General features: G+C 45.3%; 1 protein-coding gene across 2 annotated transcripts in view; it reads left to right on the top strand.

Annotated features, from left to right (window-relative positions):
* The window catches only part of COMP (cartilage oligomeric matrix protein), a 676,605-nt gene extending 666,097 nt beyond the window's left edge, over positions 1-10,508 (top strand). For both annotated transcript variants that reach the window (XM_069649319.1, XM_069649318.1), the window contains exon 19: positions 10,004-10,508. In XM_069649319.1, the coding sequence (XP_069505420.1) occupies positions 10,004-10,062 (59 nt within the window). In that variant the 3' untranslated portion in view covers positions 10,063-10,508. The remainder of the gene's footprint in view (positions 1-10,003) is intronic.
* Positions 10,509-12,245: the final 1,737 nt, after the last annotated feature.

Raw genomic sequence — 12,245 nt, 5'->3', positions numbered from 1 at the left:
TACATTTAAGTGTGCACCGTTTCATCTTTTAGGCACACCCAGGCAGCCACCCATGCATTTAAGTGAGCACCCTTTCACCATACAGGCACACCCAGGCAGCCACCCATACATTTAAGTGTGCACCCTTTCACCATACCGGCACACACACACACACACAGGCAGCCACCCATACATTTAAATGTGCACCCTTTCACCATACACTCACAAAGGCAGCAGCCTATACATTTAAGTCTGCACCCTTTCACCATACACTCACACAGGCAGTCACCTATGCATTTAAGTGTGCATGTTTCATCTTTCAGGCACACCCAGGCAGCCACCCATACATTTAAGTGTGCACCGTTTCATCTTTCAGGCACACCCAGGCAGCCACCCATGCATTTAAGTGTGCACCCTTTCACCATACACTCGCCTCACACCCAGCCACCCATACATTTAACTGTGTGCCCTTTCAACAAACACTCACAGCATACTGTTTTAGAATTTGGGATGCATGAATTTGCAAAGGGGTCTGATAAAAGGACATGCGCTCATTCAAATGAGATTTGTGTATTGGGTAGACAACATTGTATGGCCAGTTACTTCCATATAATGCCAATTATAGCTGCATGTCAGGTATTGTCACTATATGAAAAGTAGATTCCGTAAATTGCCAGTTGCTGTGATAATACAGCATCCAAAAATCCAATAGATGCAAGTCACTACAGTGCACAGGAGCATAAATGCTTTAATTATGATGATCTGTGATTTATACAGCGCTTTCGGCAAAGCGCTGTACACAGCACATATTTACATACAATTATCATCCCGACTGAAGTTGGTACTCATTTATCAACCTCGGAAGAATGAAAGGCTGAGTTGTTCATGCCAGCATTTGAGCCTGTGACCTGCAGATCACACAAAGATTGCAGCAGCGAGCGCTCAAACCGCTGAGCTATCTTACTGCTTTACTATTGAAATGCAATGCTGCAATAAGAAAACATGTCAACCGTTACGTTTTCTATTACAAGAATCATTTCTTTTTTAAGTCAGAATGACTTCAAAAAGAAATTATGCCATTCCTGTGCTCATTTACACGTGTACCCATTCACCATTCTCTCACACATGCACACCCAGCCACTCATACATCATGCGCTAACTCACACCCATTACATAATAAACACATATACAAACACACACACTTGCAAGAGCAAACCCAAATCTGAGGAACGTCTCTGCTGGCAGGCCTCTCTGGCTCTCATGCTCCATGCATGCAAGGAACCAGCTCTGGTTCCTGTCATATGCAGAGCATAGGGGCCGGAGCCTTCCATGTCCTGTGGGGGTGGGGTATTGAAACTTTCTACCATTATAAAAGCTCCTGTTGTCTTGTCCAATTGTCTACTATTGTCTCTTCTCTCTATGTCTTGTTTGCTTGTGCCCCTCCCAGTGTCCTTCCCTACTGCTCTCCCTGCCCCTACCCCCTCCCACACCCTTTCCTCTTCTCTCCTCTCCCTACCTACTCTATGGTACTCTCAGTATGTATCCCTATCTTTTCTAACTGATTCTCTATTGAATATCCTTCTCTCCTCACTAAATCTGGTAGGAAGAAGTTTAAAAACGACATCCTGGTCTCCAACCCATGCTTCCCTATCACTTATACCTATACCAATGCTTCCTCCAGGCAAACCCTCACCGACATCCTCTTTGTCGTTCCCTCGCCAGAACTATGGACTCTACATATGGTCTCTGTGCTCTCTCCTTTCTCTTCTTCTCCCATTAATGGTGGCACCCAATGGGAGGCCCTCCTGGCTTCCTTCCACTCCTCTAAGGTCATCATTAATGTTTACCTGAATGGCACCGTCTTAGTCTAAGGCCCCCAAGCCAACCTTTTCCTCTTTAATAGATGCTTCCTGTGCCTCATTAACTTCCTTTCTTCTCCTGCTTTCCCCTGTCTCCCCTCCAGGCCTCCTTGCCTCCCCCTGAGTTCTCCTCCTTGGCTACCTTGCCCTCTCCTCTTTCATCTTCTTCCCTCCCTCTGGCTTTTTCTACACCTCCGCAGGGCATACCTCTGATTTGTACGCCTCCCCGGAATTCTTTCAAGGATGGCAACCTTTTCCATACAGCCACTCTAAACTCTCGCTCAGCTGTCAAACACTCCTTTGACATCTGACATCTGCCGCCTCCTTGAGGATTTTGACCTTGATGTCCTCGGTCAGCTCTGTCACAAGCTTTGACACTCTCTTCCCTGATAGCTACAAGATCCTCCCTGCATCCAGGACCAACCGTTCCAGAGGGGGTGTAGCCTTGATCTTTCCTGAGTGGATTCCTGCCTCAACTACTCAACTCCTCCTTCTTGGAGACTTTAACATCCACCTGGATGCTTTTTGTCCTTCCTCTGGACTCTTTCGCAACCTCTGTGACTCTCTCTCACTTTCTATTCGTCCCTCTGGCCCGACTCACTCTGCAGGGCACACTCTGGATGTTCTGATCTCTTTAGACCTTCCCCTATTGATCCCTCTCACCACTCCTCTCTCCTGGAGTGATCACTTTCTCCTTTCCTCCCAGCTCACCCTCTCTACTCCTCAGGCCAAGCCAACTCCAGCACTGCCACCTACCTTCTCGGTTATCAGACCCATGAAGCATGTGTCAGTTGAAGCTTCCGCTGCCACTTTCTCGCCCCACCTCCTCCCAACTTGGCTGACTCATACCCTGACACAGCCCTTTCAATGCTCCACTCTGATTTATCTGATACTCTCGATCTTGTCCCTGTCAGTAGAAGCCCAAAGCCAAGTGCAACGCGTGATACGACTAAGACCTCATCACCCTCAAACACAAGTGCAGGGTGGCTGAGAGGAAATGGTGTGCTTCTGGTACACCCTCTGACAAACTGGCCTGCCTCCTGTTCCAAAGGATATACCAGCTCTCTGTCTGCACCAAGAAGAGACCCCACATTCAAGCTCACATCTCTGTGGCCTCTAACAACTCGGCCGAACTCTTTAAAATCTTCAAGGAACTGGCCAATCCTGCTGCAGTCTCTACTTATCCTGTCCCTTCTCAGGCCTTCTGCACAGCCCTGGCATCTCATTTCATCTCTAAATCTCTAAATCTCAGGACATCCTGTCCTCTTTCTCTTCCTCTCCCATTCCTCCCTATACACCCTGCTCTTCCTCTGGCCCATCCTCGGCCACCTCCCCTTCCACCTTCTCTGCCTTTCCCCTATTCTCCCAAGACGAGGTTTCTAGACAAGTCTGATGTGTGAAAGTGTCATCAAAACAGGTTCAACCCTGTTCCTCCAACCATCAAGGACACACTGACACCCTGGCTCCTGCACTAGCTGACTTCTGCAACCACTCCTTAGCCACTGGAGTTGTCCCTCCCCCCCTGAAGCACACCCTTGTGCACTCTCTCCTGGAAAAGCTGGCCATCTCTCAGCTTAATCTTCACACATAATCTGTTGGTTGTCTCCATGACCATCAGTCTGGATTCAGAGCTACCAGAAGAATGGAAACTGTTCCCTTGAACATCTGTGAAGACCTGCTCTCCAACCTTCATTCCAACACCCCATGTGTCCTCGTCCTACTTGATCTCTCTTCTGCCTTTGACATGGTCAACCATGCTATCCTGCTCAACCGTCTTTGTGAAAACCTCGGTATCACCGATCAGGCCCTGGCTTGGCTGACTTCTTTCCTCTTCGATCGACCCTCCCAGGTCCAACTTGGGTCCTTCCTCTCCTCTATCTGTATCTCTACCTGTGGTGTTCCCCAGGGATCTAACCTCTCTCCCTGGCTGTTCCACTAATACCTGCCACTTCTTGCCCACTGCATTGCTGCTCTCTGCTCCAACTTTCAGTGCTATGCAGATGACACTCAACTTATTTTCAGGCTCCCCTCTGCCGCCTCTTCTCCTTCTCTCATCTCTGACTGTCTGTCTGCAATCCAGGAGTGGTGTGCCACCAATGATATCTGCCTTAATGCCAGTAAGACTGAGATTCTCCTCATTGGCACACCTGCTCCCTCCTTTCCTGTCACTCTCTGGCCAGCCTCTCTTGGCCCTCTTCCTGCTCCCACCTGTGGGGCTAAAAACCTTGGGGCCATCGTTGACTCCACACTCTTCTTCTCTCTTCACATCTCTGATGTCTCTAAGAAGTCACACTACCAGCTGCATCTCCTCAGAGGTATTCTTCCTTTCCTCTCCTTTCCCCAGAAGCTCACTGTATACAGAGCTCTGGTTCTCTATAGGCTGGACTACTGCAAAAGCCTCTTTCTAAATCTGCCTGCCTCTACTCTCTGCCCTCTGCAACTCATCCAAAACAGGACTGCAAGAATTGTCCTTGACTTCAAGCCTAGGCATCGTATCTCTCCAGGACTAAAATCTCTGCCCTGGCTCCCAGTGGCAGCAAGGATTAGGTTCAAAACCCTCTGAATTGTCCACAAGGCCTTCTGGGGCCTGGAGCCTCAATACCTTGAACTCTCTCTTCCTAAATATCTTCCTTCTCAAGCTCTTCGCTCATCCACCTCCAACTTCCTCAGGGTCAGTTGCTTCTCCAAGCAATGAGTTGTTGGTAGATCTCTTTCTTCTGCTGGGGCTTCCATCTGGAACAGCCTCCCTGCCTCTCTGAAACTTGAGGAGAACCATCTCCAGTTCCAGAAGCACCTCAAGACCTTCCTCTTTGCTTCTGCTTTCTCTCCTCCTCTCCCCTGCTGATCTCCTGGCTGAAACTGAGACTGAACTGGTTACCTGGCTACCCTCTGATCTCGGGCCCAGGTCTCCTCCCTGCTAGTTGCACACCTGCACTGCCCTCTGGCAAACCTTGCACTCAGGGACTTTTTGTTTTTATTGTCTTACTGTTATCCTATGTATTGCACTGCCCCCTCCCCTTCCACCCGCACTTTTCCCCTTCCCCATTCCCTGCACTTGCACAATCTCAATGTCACCTGGCCTAGTAATATCGTTGTCTCTGTCTGCCCTCTGTTCCCACTCCCTTGCCTCGTCACGCCTTGAAACACTTGTCTATAGGCGCATTATAAATGCCGTATGATATCATACCTACTGTACACAGAAGCATTGGAAAACCTTTGATGATGCCGTGCCACAACATCTGCCACCATTCCTGTTGTAAACCAGTGTCATGATTGTGCCCATAATACACTCCAGCATGACCACTGTGAATCACATGCTCATGGTTCTTAGGATGTATCCACAATATATGCCAGCATGGCCATATTTTCATGTTTCCTGCACCCAAATAGGTGTCAGTAGTGCTGATGTCCACAATACATGGCAGCATGGCTCTGTAAAACCATTTGTTGTGCTGCCTGTGCCCACTATTGTCACTGTAAAAGATGTACGTAAAGGTGCCTGTGTCCATAATATATGCCAGCATGATGCGAGTGTACATTCAGGGTGCAACGCCCTGCCAAACCCACATGTTATATTATGTAGGAAAGCTTTTATACTGCACACAATTATCACTGTAATGGTTTTACAGTGCCAAGGCTTGTACATGTGTAGGCATATTGTGCCTACACCAGAGGTATCCAGATTGACACATGCTCTGCACTCGTTCACACATTCACTCAGTCTCACTCACAGAGTTGTCACAAGGGGGTGGAGGGGCAGGAGGGACAAACCACCCCAGACCTTGCCACAGGCTTTGCAGGGGGCCCTATTGTCACCCCTTGCCAGTGTTGCATGTGATACTAGAACTGTTCAATCAATTTATCACGGGGACTGAGGATTGCATACAACACCAGCAGAGTGTATCCATTAACAGGTACCTCTGAATGTATGCACATTTTGGTGCGCACATTACAGGGGGGTCTTGCTGTCACCATCAGGCTGGTGCCCACTCATTGGCCATTAACGCCTCTTCTCACACTCCATTAGCGACATGGCAGGGTGCAGGCTGGCAACAAAAAGAGCGTGACTCCAGCTCCCATTGGGCCCCTTTCTTGGCTGTGATCACCTCCCTACCGCATGGACACTGCGTTTGCCCAGAGGAATTACTTTTCAGCTATTTCTCATGAGGTTCATGGTCCCCAGATAGGCTAGGGAGCAAATGTGCACAGTGATGTGTCCAGGAGTTATATTTGGGGGGAGGGTTACAGTTGATGATAGCATTAATAAAGTTGAGTCTGATTCAGCTTCAGACATGCCAGTATCAAATATGATTCACACATATCTCAAGGAAGCAAAGACAATAATTGAAAACTATGATATTATCTGATAGGACAGTGGAAAGCGGGTGCGTGAGCGCCCCACAGCGACTCTTTGCATGCTGTACCTGTCAGAGTTCATCGAGCTGGACGAGCATTCCTTCCAGCCTTAGATCCTCAGTTCACCCTTCATACTTCATGTTTACAGCCCCAGACAGCCCAAGTACTATACACTGTCCTTTATCGTGTGGCCTTTGTGGTTGTAGCACAACACTGAGGACACAGACTCCCATTGTGCTCTGTATTATGGCTGGTGTGGCCAGTGCACGCAGGGGACGGACTTTATACCTCTGTACAGCAGCTGCTACTGTTGATGGTGTTTGCACCAGGATGTATTGCTTGGCTTTTTATTTGCAAAGTGTTAGGTTCCTGTTTCAGGGAACAAGCTCACTTGTCTTCTTCCTGGTACATGCCCCCAACTCATGGATCATTTAATATCTGTTCTTTAATATCTGTTCTCCTCAGGTGGACTCTAAATACCCCGCAACGTTGCCCTATTCTTTACATGGTGGCGTGGACGTCATTTGGGGATGCCAGTGGTAGTAGCTGCAACTCCTGGTGACTTCCCTAAAACCTCTGGTACCGCTTCTTCAAACCGTGGCCAAGGATTGCAGAAGTAGTTTAAAAACACAAATAAAGCAGGTTCTTAGACTCCTCTTCAATTTCTGAAAGTATCCTGTAACATTTGGATTTCTATAATGTGCTACATTCCCAAAGGTGCAGCCGGAGATTGGAGTTTGTAAACATAGACCATGCCGACTGGATAACCCCGACCCACTACTTCCTTTTTAGAGGCAACTTGATTGTTCTTTTGTTTCTGGGGCCAATTATTTTGTGCAAAAATAATCCACGTTTTGCTAGAACAGTGGCCGTGATTTTCCCATATCCAGACAAAATAGTTGGTGTTATATCATATTTGCATGTATAGCGCTTCATGTCTGACTCCTGCTTCTAAGGGCTGTAAAAATGGATGTCATTATGAAATGTATTGGTATCTAAACCCTAGAAGTCTGAATGGCTGTTTCATCTCTGCTGAAATATAAACTTGGGAAGTGCAGGCTGGCACATGGCAGAGTTGAGCCTTTAAATCGCGCAGTTATCCAATTGCGATACAGAATGCTGTTTAATCCATTGTGGGGTTAAAAAAATAAACATTAAGATATCTATCCACCACCCTCTCCTGTCTCTTCCAGTCCTTTTAAAAACAAAATCTAACACTACTATTACCACATTGACAACTGGGCAATGGCACAGTCCTCCTGCTTCTAAGCGCTGTAATAATACATGATAGGTTATTAAGAAATGTAACCCACAGAGCCAATGCATTACCAAATGCTGTGGTGATATGATATGATATGATAATTTATTTATATCGCGCTCGTACACAGGTGTTTCAGAGCGCGACAAGGCAAGGGAGGGAAACAGGGGAGAAAACAAAAACAACGATCTTACTAGGCCCAGTGACATTGAGAACGCGCAAGTACATGGGGGCACATTTCATTCACATTCATCCTTCTGAGGTCAAAAAGTCAGTGTTACTTCTGGTTGCCGGGTAAAAATGTGTACCAGAATGTTTTATTTGAAGTGTTTTGGTGAAAGCGCTACATAAGTCATGGATTACTATAAATGCCTAAGTGTTAGCATCAATAAATCCAAACACGGTCTACAGAAGGTGGACGACCAGAAGGAAGACTTAAAAAAAAAGTATTTCAAAACAGGTAGAATCGTCTGACTTACTCCGTATGTCCTTGACTTTTGGGATACCCTTTTCGGTTCTTGCATATGTATCTGACTTCTGGGGGTACTGACATAAGCGTTTGACCCATGTGACATATGGGTCTGAATTCTGGCACATGTCTTTGGCTCTTGATATGAGCCTGCGACGTCTGGCGTGTCTGTTACCTCTGGCACACTGCCTTGCCTTGTGACATTCTCCACTCATTGTAGATGTTGCAGCAAAGTTGCATGCCCACAGTGTGGCTCTTTTGCGAGTCCCCCGGGTCATGAATGGAAGCACTGAAGACAGGCGTAATCTGTTACGCCTGTTTTACCGCCTCCATTCACGGTGTGGGGGCTTGTCTGTCTTTGTTTTTGAAGGTGGGGGCGGAACAAGAGTTACGTAACTACCTCCCTATTGCCCTCTGCCTTCAAAAACAACTTGGTTTCAAAACTAAGAATTTCTTATGGAATATGCCTGCATTTTGCCGTGTGTACATGGCAGGCAGCTGAATCCTTTAGCTATAGGGAGTGCAAAAGAGAGGTGCAAAGAGATTTCCGCCATGTCTGTACACATTAGGTGCAGGCCTAAGCGGCCCCGTCCGTGCCATTTACTTTGCGGAGCAAAATGAGCTCTAGTATACTAGGAAAACAGACTTTTCAAACAAAAATAAATCGTAACTGCGAAAAGCATACATATCACACTGTTGTCACTTTAAAATAATCTGCTTTTGATGGATATTTAAACCCTTGGTAAAATGTGTATGATGTTTATATTGTGTACGTTAAATTGTGTATGTTTTAATGGGATAATGTTTTGGATATACAGTGTTTTTAGATTTGTATGTGTTTTGTAAAGTTTCTTTGAAACTAAACAAATAAATAAATAAACAATAATAATAATGATAATAATAGATATCACACTGGCTGAATCGGACATGCAGGAGAAGTGCAAACTGGATAGAGAGGGGGTTGGGTGATTCCCATTCAAAGACATCTGGCAGATGAGTTGGGGCACTGCTGCCTACAAGCTAAATCGATGAGTATTGAAGAGACACACGTTGCAATTTAGCAACATATTTCTGGCTGACGGGACCTCGAGAGTCAAACCATGAAAGAAATATTAGATGCTGACAATAAATTATCTTTCCACGCCACCCTTGTCTTAGTGGAGAGCACAATTGGAGATGGAACAAAATGGAAGATAGTACATATTGCTGTTATGCAGAACTTATATGAAAGGGTTGCATATAAATGGGCAGCTCAACCTTATGTGAAAGTGAGCTTTAGCTAGTATTCCTCTCCTATGTTTTTTTCTAGTGCGATGATCTGAAAATCAATAATATCTCAAATACCTCACCAGGCCTTTCTCATACCCCATTTTGTATGCCCTGCTCCTATGTCCTGCGTTGCAGGGTTGAGTGTTTAACCATATCAACCCCTTGGCATGGGCCTTGTTTGCTCAAGCTTGCTGTTTAGTATGAGTATGAAGAAAAAAAAACGGACTATTGGTGGTCGGACTTTTCAACTCAGTAATTTCACGCAGATCCCCACTGGGGTTAGGGCGAAATTACCTCAGTAGAAAAGTCCTACCACCAAAAGTCCGACCCCCCATTTATTTGCATATGTATATGTGGGGGGGTAAAGTTAATAAAAATGTATCGGTGTAAGGTGACGGGACAGTGGGGGTCTCCCCCCACATATATATATGTGAAAAAATGAAGAAGAAAAAACAGACTTTTGGTGGTCGGTCTTTTCAACTCGGTAATTTCACGCAGATCCGTGCCACTGATCTAGCTTAATACAACAGTTGCAAATGGTCATAACGTTCTCTCTTGAATGTCTGCTTATGTCGCGGGTGCATACACTGGGTATACAAAGCATACTCAAAAGAGGTCAAAGGTTGCACATGTTGAGATCTGCAATTATCAAGAAAAATGAAAATCCTGTTGAGGTTCTTGCCCTTCAAAGAGTCATTTAAGACTATTTTCTATACCCAGCACAATAATAGCATGTTGAAAGATGCACAGCAACCTTGGCAGAGTTATTCAATTGCGTCAAATAAGACATTTCCCTTTCTTTCATTTCTCCAGATACAATTCCCGATGACTACGACAGTTACGTAATCCAGCAAAGCCAGCTCAGAGCATGAGCACACATCTCTACACGAAATTGAGCACAGTACACCTGCTTAATCTGGGATTGTGTAGGACACCACTTACTTTTTCCTTCAGTAGGACAGATTGTTAGCGCTTTCATTTAGCTTTATGACAAAAGCTCAAGCCTTCTCGCATCTGGGTTATATCTCCAGAACCTACTGAGCTGCATATCATACAAACCTCCTCTAAGGATTTCAACCAACAACAATGACTGCTTCCCAGTGAGATTAGAACTTCAGTAAGAATGCTGAAATGAGGCTCCCAATGGATGGTGTCCATGCTCACGAATGACGAGGAAGCTAGCATGCGCGTGGACAATAAACACTCACTGTGTGGCATGTAAACAGCATGGAAACTGGACTTCAATTCAGCATAAATCAGGCCAATTATACCATTTGCATGTCTGAATAAAAAGGAATATGATTGTGTTGATCATTTATATTTGACTCCAGGTGGGAATGATTATGATGCTCTTAATGCCTTGGATAAGGTCACTGAAGGCAGCCCTGTGTTTGTTCGCCACATGCAACATTTGATAGGTCTTTCTTGCAAGTCTTTCCCAATTCATTGAAACAGTCTTACATCTTACACATTATATTTTAAAGTTATTTTAAATTGTTGAACACATTGTTCATTTAATTTCTAGAAAGAAGTCCTTCTGCTAGAACTCTAGTAATTGTAGAATTGTATGACTTTCCAGCAGAGGTTATCTTGAAGCTATCATCTCACATTTATATTACATTCAACATACAATGTTTTCAATTCACTTTTCTTTTAAAATGCCTTTAGCATTTACTGGTCTATGTTATAAACAGCATTGTACCCCTTTGCTGTACCTGACTGACAACATAGTTAAGCTTTGGTCTAGTCTTAGTTATGCTAAGCCAAGGAGTGCACTTACCATATGTTGCTCTCTCTGATTGATTGGGCGTTCAGTAACTCCCACGGACGCACATGCGTGAACATGCACATGCTTCTCGGAAATGCATCCACAAACATGCTCAAAGGCTCTCGGCACTCGCAATGACCGCTCCCTTGGCATGCTTGAAATGAACTCATAAATAGAGGCATTCATATCTAAAGGTGCTACGTAGTCTTGTTCTCATGTACTGGCCGGCATGCCTACGCAAGGTTTTGGCAGGTGCATGAACACATCTGCAAAGTCACAGTAAGATTCACACAAACATGAAGGCAATAGAAAGACGGAGCATTAATGTGTGCAGCAATCTGGGGCCCAATCATTGTGACTGCAAAGGACTGGAGGGGCGCGGAGGCAATCAACCTATTCTAAACTTTCAAACTTGTCAAGTCATGAAACACAACTATCAGCAGCTGTGGGCTCAGGTATAGACTTTGCAAGGCCAGTAGCTGACTACATAATGAGTAGGCCACATGACTTGCACATGTGCTCCCTATAAATAATCAGTCGGATTGTGTATATATAGTTGATAGGGATCATTAGTAAACTGTGCACTTAGATCATGAGTCTGCAACCTTTGGCTCTCCTGATGTTTTGAACTTTGATTCAATGACACCTCACCATGGACTCTGTTGGCTAGGGCTGATGGAAGTTGTAGTCTAAAACATCTGGTGAGCCAAATGTTGCAGGAACCTGACTTAGACCCCGGTGAAATCCAGTATGAAGTACTATATGACAATGTGGTATTATTTATTGCCAAATTACAATGGAATGTCATTACAATATATGTAACAGTAGCTAACACCCGATATATAGCAGAATATTTGGCTGCAAACACAGTTCAGAAATGTTGGGCACATTTGTTGGGCACTCGTGGATGGGATTTTTTCCGTTCTGGAAATTGATCTTGATGAGGGCGACCATACCAGTGTTCAATGAAATGCTTAAGGTGTGTCAGGCCAGGTTTTGGCGATTTTATAGAGTATCTACCACCCAAATTGGGAGTAATCCGGGAATGTAGATACTAACATCCAAAAGTGGCAGAGTTTTTATAAGCCATTGGCGGGCTAAATTGGGTTGAATCATGGACCACTGGAAACCATTGCAAGACAAAGCTTGCCACAAATGGCATACGCGTAGGTGGACATGAATGGCTGGGCCTACGAAAATAACAAGCCAAGAGACGTGTTGCGATCACAGGAGGTGAAAAATACCCGAAAGGCACTAGAGCCCCACATGTCCATCACATTAAGGTGA

The sequence above is a fragment of the Ambystoma mexicanum genome, chromosome 1p (assembly GCF_040938575.1).
Source record: "Ambystoma mexicanum isolate Mex_15411 chromosome 1p, UKY_AmexF1_1, whole genome shotgun sequence".
In the NCBI taxonomy this organism is placed as follows: Eukaryota; Metazoa; Chordata; class Amphibia; order Caudata; family Ambystomatidae; genus Ambystoma; species Ambystoma mexicanum.
This window is presented reverse-complemented; position numbering and strand designations above follow the sequence as displayed.